Here is a 17,832-nt window from a genome sequence, read left to right on the forward strand (position 1 = left end):
AAGCAACCTAGTTTCTAAAAGCCTCACAGAACTAAGTGAAGATATAACAATTAACCCAGTTCCTCTAGATACATCAATGTTTATTTGTCGAGGTAATTTGTAAGCTCAGGTTCAACTGAGAATGACAGGGACCTAAAGAATCGTGGCTTAATCAAGAGTGGCTTATTTTCTCTCCTACTTGTGGTCATCCACAGGACTCAGGAATCCTGGCTCACAATGGCTACTGGATGCAGTAGCAGAAAGTTTTAAAAATAGAGCAAGGGGCCAGGCATGATGGCTCATGCCTGAAATCCCAGTGCTTTGGGAGGCCAAGGCAGGAGGATCACCTGAGGCCAGGAATTCAACACCGGTCTGAGAAACATAGCCAGACCCTGTATCTACCAGGAAAAACAAAAAAAAAAATTTGGCTGAGCATAGTATCACATGCCTTTAGCTCTAGCTACTCAGGCAGCTGCGGCAGGAGGATCACATGAGCCCAGGAGTTTGAGGCTGCAATAAGCTATGATCGTGCCACTGCACTCCAGCCTGGGTAATAGAAGGAGGCCCTATCTCTAAAGAAATAAAGAAATAAACCAGAGCACAATAAGTACCAGCCTTAAAGGAAAAAAGATAAATGACTTTAAAAAGAACTTCTGTTCATGAAAAGATAGCAATAAGAGAACAAAAAGGTAAGCCATAAACTGGCTGATATTTTTTTGCAATGCATATATCTAAGAAAGGTGTTAAATCCAGAATATGCATAAAGAGCAGGCATGTCTCAAAACAGAATGCCTAAATAGCCCATAAACATCTCATAAGATGCTCAGTATCATCACTCATCAGGGAAATGCAAATTAACAACATGATGAAATGCCATTACCCATCAGAATGGCTAAAATTAAAAAGAATTACAATGCCAAATGCTGGTGAGGATGTGGAGCAACTGGAATACTTATACATTCTTGGTAGAATTCTATATCGATGCAACCAATTTGGGAAACTAACAGTATCTACTAAAGCTGCAAACATGCTCTGTGGCCCAGTATTTCCACTCCTAGGAATATGCCCAAGAGAAATGAGCGCATGTTGTTCACCAAATGAGGGCAGGTGGCCACATGAGGCTTCACAGCAGCACCTTGAATTTTGTCTCTGAAGATGGCAGGTGTTCTCTAAGTGCACAGACACTGGGAGCACCATTTAAAGTCGTGGAGATATAGACGAGCATGAGGTGTTTGGGAGCATAGTAGTTGTAAACTGCTGGAGCACATGGGTTAGGATTCTAGAAAGACACAAGGCTGAAGGGGTAGGCTGGGTCTTGTAGAATTTGCCAAGGAGTGGGTTTTGCCAAGGGGCTTGTTCAGGTTTGGCTTTCGGAAAGATCACTCAAGAGGTGTGCGGGGTGAAGCTGGGGAGGCTAAGTAACTCTTGGCAGGAAGCCTTTGGGGGTGCTAAGTATCACTTTGCTGCCATTTTACTGATTTCAGGGAATACGTACTTCACTTTACCCTAAATTATACTACCTGCCATTCTATGCGGAGAATGGAGTTGGTATGTTGCTGTAACTGATGATTTTCCAGAAAGCCTTCTATTTCCGAAATGGCGACAGGAAAAGGAAGGTAGACAGATGACAATCCAGCAAGCATTTGCTCAACCGCCATCCTGTCTAGCTCAGCATCTCTTTGACAACTTTCAAACTTTCTGCCTAAAACATCACTGATTTTACAAAACATGTGCAGGCTTTGTCCATTCTTAGAGTGAACTTTGCCCTTTTCATCCAAATCCTCTTCCTGTACCGACCATTCCAAAAAGAAAACACAGGCTTTGCCCATGGCCAGCATCTTTAGTGAGTATATGAAAACCACCCAAAGGAGAAGGAAAGGAAAAGCAAAACATGGTGTTTTTCTTTAGAGCAAGACTCTGATTTCGCAATGTGAACCCATTGCCCAATTTTCTTGAGACAGCCCCAAATTTGTGTTAGTCCCTGTGTTAAAATGACCATTGTGAGCTCATTACACAGCAGACATTGTCACACTGCTGTTTCTGCCAAGGGAAAAACAAGAGAAAATGATCTTACTGGGAAAGAGGAGGTGCGAGGCTGAGGGTAAAGTCCCTGACGGTGAACAAATCATGAGACTCTGCCAGGGTTCCTGAGGGAGGGGCAGAATCACCTTTACTAGTGATTTAAGAAGAAAAGATTCTTATCAAAAAGATACCTGCACTCATATGTTTATCACAGCACTATCCACAGTAGGAAAGATATGGAATCAACCTAAGTATCCATCAGTGGATGACTGGGAAAAAAAAAGTGGTATATATAGCATGGAATACTCCTTAACTATAAAAAGGAATGAAATCACATCTTTTACAGCCATATGGTTAGAACTGGAGGTCATTATCTTAAGTGAAATAACTCAGAAACAGAAAGTCAAATACCACATGTTCTCATTTAGAAGTGAGACCTAAACAATGGGTACACATGGACATACAGAGTAGAGTAAGAGACACTGGAGCCTCCACAGGGTGGGATGGTGGGAGGGTAAGCGGGGGTGAGGGCTGAAAATTACCTATTGGGTGCGCTGTTCACTATTTGGGTGATGGGTACACTAAAAGCCCAGAGCTCATCACTATGCAGTATTTGCACATTACTTGTACTAAATCTAAAAAAGTAAACAATTAAAGAGAAAGAATTGGCCAGGCATGGTGGCTCACACCTGTAATCCCAGCACTTTGGGAGGCCGAGGCAGGCAGATCATGAGATCAGGAGATGGAGGCCATCCTGGCTAACACGGTGAAACCCGGTTTCTACTAAAAACACAAAAGATTAGACAGGCATGGTAGCGGGCACCTGTAGTCTCAGCTACTCAGGAGGCTGAGGCAGGAGAATCACTTGAACCCAGGAGGCGGAGGTTGCAGTGAGCCGAGATTGTGCCACTGCATTCCAGCCTGAGCAACAGAGCAAGACTCCATCTCAAAAAAAAAAAAAAAAAAAAAAAAACCAGAGAGAAAGGATTCTATCCATGTGGCAGGGAATGAGCCTCTTGACACCCAGATCCTTGAAAAGGATGCTTTGGCTCAGTGGTCCACTGCAGACCCCTTTGCTTCCCCAACTGCAAACTGCACTCAAAGGTGCAAGAAAAACTTTTGGATCAGTTACTGAATTCCAATTTTTTGGTGACTTCAGGGACATAACCAAATTTCCCGGGCTGGTTGCCTTCAGCACATTAATTTATGTGACACTATTCTGTTCCTTAAAGTTCCTTACATAGAAAGAAGGGAGCTTCTGAATTCCAGGGAGGCAGCTAGCCTGTACTGCTTTGAAGAGAAAGAAAGGAACCAGTACATCGCTGCTGTCACTTGGAGCAGCTCAGGAGGGCAGCCCCTAAGAGCTGAAAGCCAGGGGAGGCTTCCATGTGAGGAGGATTCAGGTTCCTGTTTCACTCTAAAAAGGTCCACTGAGGAAGAGTCTCTGGAAACATCTAAAGTAACTCCCTCTCAGCCTCTGGTGCTTCTGGTCAGCAGGCAAGCACACAAGAGAGGCCAGAGATGGAACCACCACCAGGGGAACCGCACTTAAAGGAGCTCCAACCTTCACAGGTGCAAGTTCTCTTTAAATCCAACAAGACCCCATTTTAGAAAGTGACCCCTCTGCCACTGGACAGAGCCAGGGAATACCACCAGATCTGCCCAGCAAACCTGCATGCACATTAGCTCCAGGCCTCAGGAGGGATGTGGAGGCTCCTCAGCCACCTGCCTCCTGCTGCCGCCCAGGAGTCCTGCCGTTATTCACAGTGCCATGCCAGCCTCAAATTCCGCCCACCCAGCAGGCAGCTCCACTGCGCACGTGGGCACCCTCCAGTGAAAAAGACCGGAGACCATCTCTCTTCAAAGTAGCAGAATGTAAGGTTTGTCTGGATTCCTACCTTCATCATGTGGTAAAAATAAGAGAGTACAGATAGATTTCTGTTAAACAAGCACAGTCATGAAAATCTCTGCAAAACTACACAATGTTCATCCTCCATCACTTGTGCCTGATTTTAAGCCAAATTGAACAGTCCCCTCTTCCCTGACAGTGGGAAGATTTAGACGTCCCCTGGCATTCCTTGCATGGGAACCTTGACCTTTTGCTCCTCATAAAGCAATAACCACAAAGGCTTCCTTTCTCAGGCAGATTCAGACTGCAAAATTTTTCACCAAGTGCATGTTCTCAAATAAGACTTTGAAGACAGAAGTTACAAGGTGATGCACACTTATCAAGAAAGAAAATGACATCAGGGCACCCAAGGGAATTGGCTTTTGGAAAAAATAAGATAGACATTTGAATTAATCAACATTGTCCCCCCTCCCCCGGAAACAACCTCTGTACCCAAGGACTTCTTTCCCTAGCCTCATGATTTAGTTTCTCTTTTATTCAGCCAATTCAGATGATTAAGAAAATGGGTTTGTTTCCCCAGCTGCCACCCAGCTGTGACACCTCTCAGGCCTTTTGGGGCTGCTCCTTACCCCATCCCAAAAGGGTGATTCTTCATTCCTGCTGGATGCCAGGAGAGAGCCCTTGTAGTAAACCCCAGTTAGAACTCTTTTCTTATTTCAGGGATTTGTAAATCAGATACTATTAATATATACTAAGTCAAGCCAGACCGACTGTCCTGAAACCCATTATTTAATTGAAACCTTGGATGCATAGTAAGGCTGGCCTTGGGTTCTGGCCTGTAGGCCTGGACACGACCAGAGAGAGAATCTGAGAGAAGTAGACCCTGGTGCAAACGCACATTGGAAGACAGGTCTCCAGTTCTGCGCAAGAGAAACGGGTTACTGGTGAGCTGCAGTGAGGGCCGGGGAGGGCTGCTGGACCAGAAGGACAGGCTAGGATATGACAGGGCAAAGCTTCTCATCCAATCCCTGCAGGATCCGCAGGATCACTCAGCAGGTGGCCACTCCCTTTCGTGTACACGGTTCCTGAAAGGCATCGCGTATAGAGAAATCAGTAGTTACAGCAACAAGTAGATAAATGCTAACCCCAATAGCCCCTCACTCGTGGAGGATTTACTGTCTGGAACCATGGACCACCCCACCCTAAGATTGTGTCCTGGCTGTCATGCATGTGCTAGAATCACATCCCATGTGGATCTGGTCTGAAATTGTCTGTGCATAGCGCATCCTGATCACTTCTGTCCTCTGTTTCCAGACAGTGTCTGTCAATCAGGTGGGCACATTGTGATTCTTTGGTTGGAAGGAAACAAACCCTGCAAGCATTCTTTTTGCATTTTGTGATAATTCTTATCTCTGTTATCCTGCTCAGCCAGGCCCGTGTTCTTTTTGCCAATTTGTTGAGCGCAATGGGCATGTGTGCTTTAAAAAGTATTCTGTATTGTGATAAGGAGCTGAATCTCCTCCTAGCCTCGGCGATGGCTCCTCAGACTGAAAAGTCTGTCTGGTGCTCCTCAAAGCTCTGCTACCTCTGTCTTTGCTCTAGAGATTGCAGAGCTGGTAATGCTCGTAATGGTTTATTGCCATGACATTGCCAGGAGCTTCCAATGACTGGTAACTGTGTTTCCTGATGCATTTAACAATTCCCATCCTGCACTAATGTGATCTGCCTTCCCCACACAGGCACACAGGGTGCATAAGAAGTTTCCTAAACCTGGCAGAGCGCATCATTCCTCCGAGAAGAAACGTCATTCCACTCCTTTGCCGAGCACTGCTGTACCAACCCATACACCTGGCAGCAGCCAGCAATCCCCGCTCAACAGTCCTCACCCAGGGCCCATCCGGACAGGCCTGCCTCCTGGGCACCAGCAGGAATTTGCCGGACGAGCCAACAGCACCCCCAACCCTCCCTGGTCTTTCCAGAGAAGCAAGTCCTTGTTTTGTTTGCCCACGGGAGGCCCCTCCCCAGCCTCCTCAGCGGAACCACAGTGGTTTTCAAACACAGGTGCCCCAGGGCACAGGGCATCAGAGTGGAGGCATGGCCACCTCCTCTCCATCGATGACCTAGAGGGGGCCCAGGAGACAGATGTGGACACAGGCCTGCGGCTCTCCTCCTCGGACCTGTCTGTGGTCTCTGCATATTCTGCGCCCAGTAGGTTCTGCAGCACAGTGGAGACACCCCTCCCCTCCGAAAGATGCAGCAGCCACTGGGCAGCTCATAAGGATTCCAGGGAGGGACCACTGCCCGCTGTCAGCAGGGTGACCACAGAGACCTCCTGGGCTTCCCTCCCTTTCTTCACCAAAAGGTCTTCCAGCTCCTCAGCATCAGCTGGTGCTGCTCCGCCAGCTCCCAGCACTTCCACCCTCACAGACTCCTCCCCACAGCTCCCATGTGATACCCCCAAAGTCAAGCAGACTGATGGAGATGTGCCACCACCCCCAGGGTCGGCTGGCCCCGGGGATAATGACATGGAGGAATTCTACATCTGAATGCCCTCTGCTCTTGTTCTCAAAACACACAAACTCAGACACACAGACTCAGGCCACACTGCCCCTCTGGCTGCTGAGCGCACCACATTCTTCATGATCCATTTCCCAGGAGCTGTAGCACATTTGCCTGCCACCCACTTTTATCTGGGGGGTGGTGTATCTCTAGGGACACAGCAGAAAAATACTGGCATTTTCATGCAAATAAATTCTCAACAAACTTGTCATAAAATATATTTTTTGAATATTCAGCATTTGAGATATGGTTTAGAGGGTTTATACAATTTAAATGGCTTATATAATTATTTGAAATGAAAAGAAAACCTAGTCAGCCAGAACCAATTTGGCAATTTTTCCATGGTATGAAGGAAAAATCAATTAAGGCCAAAATATTGAATGTGGGAGAGATACTAAGTGACTTGTATGAGGGATTACTGCATAATAACGTAACGCACACCTTACTGGATTCTCCATATATATTTACATTACCAGAGAACAGTGGCCCTAGGGATGTTTAAGCACTGCTTATAGTGGAAAAAGTCAGCTTGAGAAGTAAACATATATCAGACTACAGGTAATTCCTCACCTTGAAGCCGTGCAGCGCCTAAAACTCTGGATTTATACAAAAGTTGCTAATGTGTTTTACAAAGATTTAGCATGAGTAACAGACTTGGTGCATTTAAAATATGTGAATTCCAGAAAGTAGATTTGCATACACCTTTTCAACAGCACATTTCACTGGAATGGATGAAGGGCTTCAGAAGACCGCTCCACTACCTGAATTTATTTGGATCACTGAGGAAGAGCATTTGTTGGGATTACAGAATTACAGGCCATTAGACATCATGGGTAGGTAGGCTTAAGATTCTTCAACTTTCAAAAACCACAGTCTAAGGGCTATATTCAAATGACAGGAGCCGCACCGTCTACTGCTTTCTACAGTGACCATGCTGGGTCACACATCTCCTATGTTTCTCGTTTTTCGGTGATTCGGAACATTTTAGCCAGCATTTTGATTGCACAGATTAATAATACTGTTCTCCCCCAAACGGGAAACTGTACATGAAACGCTCTCCTGAACAAACACCAGTGCACTGCCAGCCTCACATGACTGCATGGGAGCTTTAATTAACACTGGAGCTGGAGCCCAACCACCTTGGCTTTTCCTGCCTGTTATCTGCTACTGTCACAGCGTGAATGGCATTTGAATCTCACCTCCCTCTCACCCCAATAAGGGTATGTTTGTTTACAGCTCCAACCTCAGCAATGCCAAAGGCTGGCATCCGGGGCAGTGTCAAGCTGTCCCTGGATACTATTTTACCTTTGAGGAAGAAGAGCATGGGTTTGCCAAGCTCAATTCCCAGGCTGGTGCTCCTTGAATTAATCATGGCACAGTGTTCATCTCTCTGGAAATGCCCACGCCAGCCCAGACACAGCCTCAGAGTCCTTTCCAACACAACCCTCCAGGCAGCAGTTACCAACATCAGCCTTCAGCTGAAGCTTCAAGTCTTTGCCATCCTTGTAATGAGAGCCTTAGGTCTTGCCCCAAGCATTCTGGATTCTCCAGCACTCAGAATTGTAATATTGTGCTTTAATTCAAATTTTTAAAAATATATAGTCTACTAATTCAGGACAAGGGATAACCAAACTTTTTCTGAAAAGGGCTAGATAATAAGTATTTTAGGCTTTGCCAGTCATATGGTCTCTGTTGCAGCTACTCAACTCTGCCACTGTAGTTTGAAAGCAGCCATGGGCAATATGTTATTGAATGGGAGTGGCTAAGTTCCAATAAAGCTTTATTATTTATTTGTTTATTTTGAGACGGGGTCTTGCTCTGTTTGCCCATGCTGGAGTACAATGGCACAATCTCAGCTCACTGCAACCTCTGCCTACTGAGTTCAAGCAATTCTCCTGCCTCAGCCTCCCAAGTAGCTGCGAGTACAGGTGCACGCCACCATGCCCTGCTAATTTTTTGTATTTTTAGTAGAGATAGAGTTTCACCATGTTGGCCAGGCTGGTCTCGAACTCCTGACTTCGTGATCCACCCACATTGGCCTCCCAAACTACTGGGATTACAGGCATAAGCCACTGTTCCCAGCCAATAAAACTTTATTTACAAGAACAGCTGGTGGGCCAGATTTGGCCCAAGGGTCATAGCTTATTATCCCTTGAGCCAGTCTGCTGCCTGAGGTTGATTCAACATTCCCAGCTCCAGTCAACAACAAAAATTCTAAGTCTCCTGCCCACTGCTGCTGTTGTGTGTCATGCCAAGAAAATGGGCTACTCAGGTCAGACCAATGACTACAGAACCACAGGGCTCAGAACAGGAAAGAGCTGCTTTCTGCAGAGCTGATTCCTGGAAAGCCACTAGCACTCCACTTCCTGCCCAGAAATGTGATTCAGTCAATAGCTGATGATGAAAAGCAACCTGCAAACAACATTAGGGAGAAGGAGAAAAATAATTCAGAGGTGGTGATACCGCCTCCAATGAACAGGGAAGCAAGTTCATCAGTAGCAAAAGTCAGTGAGGCAAAAAAAAAAAAGGGCTAACGGCCGAGGGCTAGCTCCTTCTCCCTAATCAGTGTCCTTACTTCAGTATGCTCACATGCTCACCTAGGACTGCTTTAGAGTGCAACTCTGGCCCCCACCCTTTCCCAATGACCCGCCCTCATCACAGTCCAATCTACCAAACTGAGTGACCCCAAAGGACATCATAGACAGCATTTGAAAGCAAGAAATGCAGAATGTTCTCACAGCATCAGGTGAGCAGGGAGAGGACACCTACTGCAGACTGCATGGAAATGGCAGTCCCTCCACGGAGAGGGACTCACAGGAACACATTTACCAAAGCCTTCCCTTCCATTTTTGGCCATTCCAATAGCATCTTCCTCATCCAGAAGGGCTCCCAATACTCTCTGGAGGATCCTGACTCGTTTGGAGTATTATCCTTGTAAAAGATGCTGGCACATTGTAGGTGCTCAATAAATGTGTTCAATTGAAAGATACTGAGGTTGTCTCCTAAATTACTCCTCTCTGTATGTATTAGGCTCTGTAGTGTAAGAAGTCTGGATTGTAGCCCTGGTTTTTTATCACTTAATGAAACCCTGTCTCTTGTTTCCTTGGCCATGCACTTCCTCCAGCATTACCAGGGAAGGGGGCATGTTGGTAAGTGCTCTGGTTGAGTTATATCCCATCCCTCATTTGCCTCTTTTCCAAGTAAGATCCCCTCACCCCTAAATAACTGCTCACAGTCCCACTTTGGCCTACACTAACCACCACCTAGTGTCTGCTTTAAAGAGCAAATCTGTCTCTGTCCCCAACTGACCTGGCAAGTCCTACAGAAATCCACCTTGGGTCACATCAACTGGTTAAAAGGAGCATAAGAGGAACTGGTAGAAGCAGTGGATGAAGCCACTGCAGAGACTTTTGTGACATGGGAGGGTTGACATGTGCTTGAATAAATTGGGTTTTAGTACTGGCTGCTCCTTGAGCCCCTGGGTCTGAGGGCAGGGGGACAGTCACAGCAGAGTGTATTAGACTGCACCACCCAGTGCATTCCCAGGTGAGACCACATGTTTACTTAGAATGAGCTCCTGGCCACAGATAAATCAGGAGAAATGCAGGTATCTTCCCATCTCCCTATTTTCTTTTCCTTTTTTTTTTTTTTTTTAAATACAGGGTACCACTGTCACTCAGGCTTAGTGCAGTGGCACAATCATGGCTCACTGCAGCCTCAACCTCCCAGGCTCAAGTGATCCTCCCACCTCAGTCTTCTGAGTAGCTGGGACTACAGATGCACAACTATGCCCCACTTATTTTTTATTTTTTGTAGAGACAGAGTCTCACTATGTTGCCCAGGCTGGTCTCAAACACCTAAACTCTAACCATCCTCCCGCTGCAGCCTCCCAAAATTCTGGGATTACAGGCATGAGACACAGTGCCCAGCCTATCTTTCTACTTTCTGTAGATGAACTAGTTCTCCAAATGGTCAGCCAAGAGGCACCTGAATAGATACATGAAATTTCTGTAAGATTTTTAAGGGTAATAAAACCAACTGTGGACAGCTTCTCCCTCCTTATACCCTCAGACCGGTATCAGCGACCAGTAATGACCAGTGCCTGGGTCTGAATTTCAGGAGAGCTGTAGGAATAGCTGAATAGTCACCCTCTCCTCCGCCCCAGGCCACACGGCTCCACGTGCTCATCATTTGTAGGGTGCTGCTTCTCTTGCATTCCTGAGAAATACAATTGATCAGATACTGCAGAGCCTTCAGAAAATAGCATGAGAAGCTGACATAAATAAACTGGGTTCTCAAGGGAAACACCTTTTGACACACTATTATTATAACAAATGGAACCATGAAGGGTCAGAAACCTGAATTTAAAGATTATATATAAGTACATTCTTCCACCTTTTACTGAAGGCTTTTTCTAGTCTTGGGCGCAGAGGTCTATTTACAAAGTGGCTTTAAAAGATCTGATTTCCCTGAGTGAATAATGGAGGCGAACATGAATGGTAATGTCGGCAGGCTTGGGTCTTTTTAACAATTTCCATCTTAGAGGGGTGAGGACTGGTGTCCAGTGACGTTCCCACTATGAGGAGCAACACGCTCATTTCAGACTGAAGTCACTAGAACACGTGGTGAGGGCACAAAGACCCCTTCTGGGTCCCATTGACAACCTCCACAAACTCTGTGATGAGGGTGTCGCCTCCTGTTATCTGGGATGGTGGTGTAGAAAAATGGAGCTGTAGGCCAGGCACGGTGGCTCGCACCTGTAATCCCAACATTTTGGGAGGCGGAGGTGGGTGAATCACTTGAGGTCAGGAGTTCAAGCTCAGCCTGGCTAACATGGTGAAACCCCATCTCTACTAAAAATACAGAAATTAGCTGGGCGTGGTGGCGCACACCTGTAATCCTAGCTACTTGGGAGGCTGAGGCAGGACAATCGCTTGAACCCAGGAGGCAAAGGTTGCAGTGAGCTGAGATCACGCCACTGCACTCCAGCCTGGGTAATAAAGCAAGACTTCATCTAGAAAGAAAGAGAGAGAGAGAGAGAGAGAGAAAGAAGGAAGGAAGGAAGAAAGAAAGAAAGAAAGAAAGAAAGAAAGAAAGAAAGAAAGAAAGAAAGAAAGAAAGAAAGAAAGAAAAAGAAAGAAAGAAAGAAAGAAAGAAAGAAAGAAAGAAAGAAAGAAAGAAAGAAAGAAAGAAAGAAAGAAAGAAAGGAAAGAAAGAAAAGAAAGAAAGAGAAAGAAAGAAAGAAAGAAAGAAAAAGAAAGAAAGAAAGAAAGAAAAGAAAAGAGAGAGAGAAAGGAAGGAAGGAAGAGAGAGAAAGAAAAGAAAGAAAGAAGGAAAGGAAGGAAGGAAGGGAGGGAGGGAGGGAGGGAGGGAGAAGAAAATATGGAGCTGCTTCACTGTGCCCCACTGCCCTGTTCTGGCTGGGAGTGGTCCATTTGAGACATTTGAAATATTGATCTTACCAGTTGAGCACCTGAAAGAAGCTGCCTGACTCCCTTAGGTCAGTCTTGCCCAGTCCCTAAAACTAAACTCAGAGCATTTTGGATTGGAGTCACTCTGAATGTGTGTGGCACAGTCTAAGAAATGGCCAAAACGCTTTCAAGCCAAATCGCATCCCTGAAGGTGGCTGTGGGGAAGCTTTGGTGCCACCTGGTGGCTGCTGTGCCCAGGAGGGTCAGTGAGTACCCTTTTTGTTGAAGCCTTCACCTGGATGAACGGGAGGGAAGCACTTCACTTTATTATCCTGCATTTAATTTTCTATGCTGTTTATGTCTACAAAGGATTGAGGCAACTGAAGTTCCAAATGAAACAAGACAATGCAAATAGAAAAGCAGGCTCCCAAAAAGGAACCTACAAATATGTCCACCATAAAGAAAAATGTAACTGCTGTAGGTAGTTGAATTTCTGGGAAGCCAGAGAGAAAAGGGAAAGATGAGTAGCTGTCTAGTTCTCATTTACGATTAAAGAATCTAGAAACACTGTCTTATTTCATTGTAATTTAAGTTGCCTCAACACAGTTCCTCAGAAAAAAACAAGTTTTTCTTAGCATAGATTTCTAAAATCTCTTTCTCACCAGGGGATTTTCATTAGGGATTTTCTCTATAGGTTACTAATTTGGTCCAAGTCTTGGGCTTTCGTGCTGGGGGAATGGAATCAGCAACACCTGGAGGAGACAGCGCACCCACAGCTTGTGGGTGAGGCTCCCTAGACATCCTTCTCTTTCCTGTTGCACTATGCAGCAAGGTGGAAATTTCTCTCTCAGCAGAAAGCCTGGAGGGCTGGGCTTCTCCATTGCTCCTGAGGCCGTATCTGCCAAGTTTAGAAACAGAAGGGCCAATAATAAGGTTGCTCCGCTTTCCAAAGCTAACCTTGCCCCTATTCAACCAAGGCCAGAAACGTCTATTACCTCCTCAGGTTTCCTCATCACATAAGATGTGTCACATCCTAATGAGGTAAGAAGCAAGAGGAGACTAAAAAGTAGGCTGGATCTACTGCCAGGGGCATAGCTCTTAGCAGTGGCCTGAAGACTGAAAATGCAGTCTGTCAGAACAGAGGAAACTGAGGCGCAGCGGGAGACTCCTCAACCTATTTCTACTCCAAGAGTTATGTTCCACTTCCTGCAAAATGAGCCTCCTGTGCCCGATATGAGCTAAATCACCTCATGCCAGGGCCTCTCAAATTCTCGTTGGCCATAAAGCTCCATGGCTGTCTGGGCCTGTGTTCATCACCCGAGCTGGTTCTGCACTCCTGCAGTGACCTCTTTGGTCCTTTGATCATTTTGGATCTCACTGCCCCCCACCCCCACAGTGGCTTCCCAGGAGTGTTCCCTCTAGCCAGCTTTGCCCTTGCTTGAAACAGTGAACTGGCTGCAGCTGTGGAGGTGAGCACCCGGGCATCTGGCAGCAGGCTCAGGACTGTGACCCAACCACGTGTGGCCCTCCCAAGGAACTCTGCATGGCCACATTCTGTTCTGAGTCTAACCTCGCCTTTGCTCCCAAATTCCGTACACACTGGAGCTTTCCATTTGGTGGACACTGGCTTTCCTTTCCCATCCTGCATGGGCCTGGCCTCTCTTACACATTCAGCCACACTTTCCTGGGTGCTAGAGCTGAATGTTCAGCTTCCTGCAATCTACCCGTGACTTGGGGTTTTCCCGTGGCGCCAAATCCACACCAAACCGCCACACAAATCTACACCAATAAGGATGTCATCGACATCCTCTTCCTCCCCCTCCCCCTTCTCCTCCTCCTCTCCCTCCTCCCCCTCCTCCTTCTCCTCCTCCAACTCCTCCTCCCTTTTCTATCTCATCATTCACATTTGAAAATGAAGAGTGAAGCACCAAGATAGCCCAGTGGAGAGAAGCAGGGCTTTGGAGTCACACGTATTGGACTTTGAATCCCACTGAGACTTGCTAGCTGTGTGACCCTAATCAAGCTATTCCATTTCTCACTCTTAGGTTCCCCATTTGCAAAGTGGGAGGAGTAGGGTGAGGTAAGTGAGGTACTCGCCTCAGGGGCAAAACTTAAGACAGTTCCCAAAACCTCATTCATTAAGATTAATATTATTTTTGAGCTCATAGAAGTAAGAAATAAAACAGAGGATACTAGAGGCTGGGAAGGGCAGGGGGAAAGGAGGGACGGGGAGAGATTTGTTAAAGGATACAAAATTACGACTAGACAGGAGGAATAAATTCTCGTGTCCTGTATCACTGCAGGATGACTCCAGATAACAATATTACATAGTTTCAAATCACTGGGAGGGGGATATTGAATGATAAATGTTTGAGATGATAGATATGTTAATTACTCTGATCACTATAGATTATAGGGTTCCAAACATTACTACGTACACTATGATATGTACAATTATTTGTCAATTTAAAAATAAAAAACTAAAAAAGAGATTATTAATAATAACATTTTAAGGAATGAAGCCTTCTTCATAGGGCCATTCTGAAGAATAAATGAGATCCAGAGGCAAACCTGGCACAATGAGCTGTCATTTCCACCTTCATAGTAGCAAAGGTTTTGAAGATAATGCTCCATGATGTTTATTCATGGTTTTTTGGCATGGGAAAGAAGTGTCACAATAGATATATCAGTAGCCTTAAAAATGCTTATGTCAGGTAGGGTGTGGTGGCTCACGCCTGTAATCCCAGCCTTTTGGATGGCTGAGGCCAGCCAGTCGCTTGAGCCCAGGAGTTTGAGACCAGCCTGGGCAACATGGTGAGAATTCATCTCTACTAAAAATTAAAAAAAAAAAAAGTAGCCAGGCGTGGTGGTGCATGCCTGTGGTCCCAGCTACTCGGAAGGCTGAGGTGAGAGGATCACCTGAGCCCCAGGAGGTCCAGGCTACAGTGAGCCTTGATCATGCCACTGCACTCCAGCCTGGGCAACAGAGTAAAACCCTATCTTTAAAAAACAAAAACAAAAACAAAAACAACAACAACAAAAGCTTATGTCTGGTAATTGAGTTTCTGGGAGACTATCCCAAGGAAGTTATCCAAAGCAGAGGTAAATACTTGTACACTTGCTTGTCACAGTACATTTATAATAGCAAGCCACTGGGGATCAACCTGAATGTGCAGTACATTCATAAGAAAGAAAAGTAAATGAGGTGCCCAGGAAATGGAATATTATACAAGCATGTCAAATAATGCTTCAAAGCATGTTTTATAACAAAGGGAAAGCTTGACATAACTTTAAGCTTTGACACATCAGGATAGAATGTTAAATGTAATAAAATGCCCTTGACCATGTAAGATACTGTAGAAAAAATAGATTGTAAAGAAGTATGTCAAAGGAAGATGGCTTTTGCTTCTGGGTGGTAGAAGCATGGATGGTATCTCTTCTTTTTCATTTTCCTTTTTGAACTTGACATTTTTTATGATAAACATTTATTAATTTATAATTAAAAGGTAAAGATAGTAAAACTGGGCTGGGCACTGTGGCTTATGTCTATAATCCCAGCACTTAGGGAGGCTGAGGTGGGAGGAGTTTGAGACCAGCCTGGGCAACAGAGTGAGACCCATCTCTACAAAAAGTATTTAAAAACTGGCCAGGCATGGCGATGCACGCCTGTAGTCCCAGCTACTTGAGAGACTGAGGTAGGAGGATCACTTGAGCCCAGGAGTTTGAAGCTGCAGTAAGCTGTGATGGTACCACTACACTCCAGCCTGGGTGACAGAGTGAAACCCTGTCTAAAACAAAAACGAAAACCTGGAGAAACCCAGCCCCCTTTGAGTATTCTGTACCTTCACATCACATCACATCTGTCCCCTCCAGCTTGTCTGTCCTCTCCAGGTTTTGTGTGTTGTGTGTTTCTGCTCCTTCCTTCCCCTCCCACCCTAGTTATACAGGTGGGATAAACTAGCGGTTAGAGCAAGAGTCTTCTAATCCTTAACCTGAACAAGTTCCTTAACCTTCTGTGACTCAGTCTCCTCATCTGTAAATTGAGGACACTCTAATATTCCACATCTCGGCGTATTTGTCTTTGTGGTACAGAAACTGCCCTCATGGGCCACTGTGGGCTGGGATGGTAAGGATGTTGGCAGTAGCACCACAAGAGACCAGAGGCCCATCCCCATCATCGCCTACCACATACTCCTTATAGAGTTCTGCTGTGTCCCTATTCAGAGGAAGGGGTCCCTAGTTATGATTACAATGGAATTTTTCAATGACACACAGGATGATAGCTTCAAGTCAGAATTAATTTGGTTTAAAGAAAATGCAGAAGTATTTTTTGCACCCCTGATTTTGTTGCCTGAGAGTCATGTCCTGTACCCATTGTCGTGATGAGCTGGGTTACCATTTTCCAAGGTTGTGGCCATAGACTCCCAACTGTCTCCTGGCCCCAACATCAATCCACTCCTATCCATCTATACACAACTACCAATTATTTTTTAAAAGATCTTTGCACATCCTTCTGCTCAAGACCATCCTATGCCTCCCTCTTGCCAAGTAAAAAAGTCCTTTTCCCAGACACTCTCTCAAGGCCTTTGCAGCCTGGTCCCATCACCTTTGCTGTCTTGGCACTCACTATTCCATGCTTCAGCCAAAGGGGCTCTTAACTCTCCACCAAACATACCTTGGGCTCTCCCACCTTCGGGCCGAAGCTCAGGTTACTCCTGTAACTCACAGTCTGCCCATCAAACTCCTGCTGTCTACCAAAGCCCAGTGCAAACACTGCCTCTTTCCGAAAGCCTGCCCAGCTATCCCTGCCAGAGCACACGTCCTCCTGCTAAAATTCATGAGGTCGTCCTTGACTCAGGACAAATCACAGGTTATTTAGACTTGTAGTGATTTAGGCATATGGCTTATCTACCCAGGCCAATTATAAACTAGTCCTTGATCCAAAATAGGACCTGGATAAATACGATTTGAAGGAATGCATGTGTGAGTGGTTTATGTGCACAGGGCAGCCTCTCTGCTGCTTAGCAGATGTGTTGTTCATGATAAACCCCATTATCACATTCCTGTGTCAAGGTCCCTGCCCTGATCAGGCTGCTTATTTCATGATATTCAAATGTCCTGGAGGGTCAACAGGGAGAGATTATGCGCACAGAGGAAAACACATGAGGCCATTACTGAACCTGTTTGTGTCTACCTTAACCTTAGCCATTTGCTTTGTGTTTTGGTCCTGATCCTATTTGTCTTCATCCTTCCAGGCTGAAGAGTCCTGACTTTTCAAGCCTGTCCATATGGAAATTTTCTCTCCCCCTTCCTCCCTTACCTCTTTGTAAATTTTAATTATTTTTTCCAGGCCTTCAAATGCCCTCATGATGTATTTCTGAGTCACTCTATCCACACTCTCGTATGGATCCAGTTGCGTCTTGGTTCGGACCAAGAGTGGGGCAAGGTTTGATCTCTGAAATGTTTCTTGTCTTTGCTGACATTAAGGCTAAAGACTGAGGGCATTTGCTTACAGAACCTTTTCCCAAACTAGAATTTACCCTCATTCCCCTACAGACATCCTATGTGTACATAGTTATTTTTAAACTTTTTACCCACAAAACTCTTGGCAAAAACACAAACTGAGTAGATTCCAAACCCAACTGGCTTGGAGCCACCGGTTTGAAAAGGAGCATTAGAATTGCTTGACTGCGCATGCTCGCTCTGTGTTTGAAGGTGAGAATTATAGCACTTCAAGATAGGGCTGGGAGTTCAGGTATTTGACCTGTTTTTTTGCCTCAGACTGGAAATTGTTTTCATTGTCACTTCCCAATTTTTTTCTCAGGATCGGTCTTCTGTACCTCTAAAGCCACATGTAGAACATAAACCAACAAATGGGGTCCTCCGGGAGTGGGGTTGGGGCTGTGCACCAAGAATCTCTCTGAGAGTGGGAACCACTCCCTGGAGCTGCAGTTTCAGACTTTGTTATTTGCTTTGCATTTTCACCATATCCGTGCACTCACTGTGCAATTG

The 17,832-nt window shown here is 45.6% G+C and overlaps 2 protein-coding genes across 7 annotated transcripts in view; one reads left to right on the plus strand and one right to left on the minus strand.

Annotated features, from left to right (window-relative positions):
* Positions 1-9,398, plus strand: part of FAM124A (family with sequence similarity 124 member A) — a 61,133-nt gene extending 51,735 nt beyond the window's left edge. Inside the window, exon 4 of the mRNA XM_007960444.3 lies at positions 5,590-9,398. Coding sequence (XP_007958635.2) covers positions 5,590-6,396 — 807 coding nt within the window. The 3' untranslated portion in view covers positions 6,397-9,398. The remainder of the gene's footprint in view (positions 1-5,589) is intronic.
* Positions 1-17,832, minus strand: part of INTS6 (integrator complex subunit 6) — a 200,408-nt gene that overhangs the window by 19,758 nt on the left and 162,818 nt on the right. The gene's annotated exons all lie outside the window — the stretch shown is intronic.

This window comes from Chlorocebus sabaeus, chromosome 3 (genome assembly GCF_047675955.1).
Source record: "Chlorocebus sabaeus isolate Y175 chromosome 3, mChlSab1.0.hap1, whole genome shotgun sequence".
In the NCBI taxonomy this organism is placed as follows: domain Eukaryota; kingdom Metazoa; phylum Chordata; class Mammalia; order Primates; family Cercopithecidae; genus Chlorocebus; species Chlorocebus sabaeus.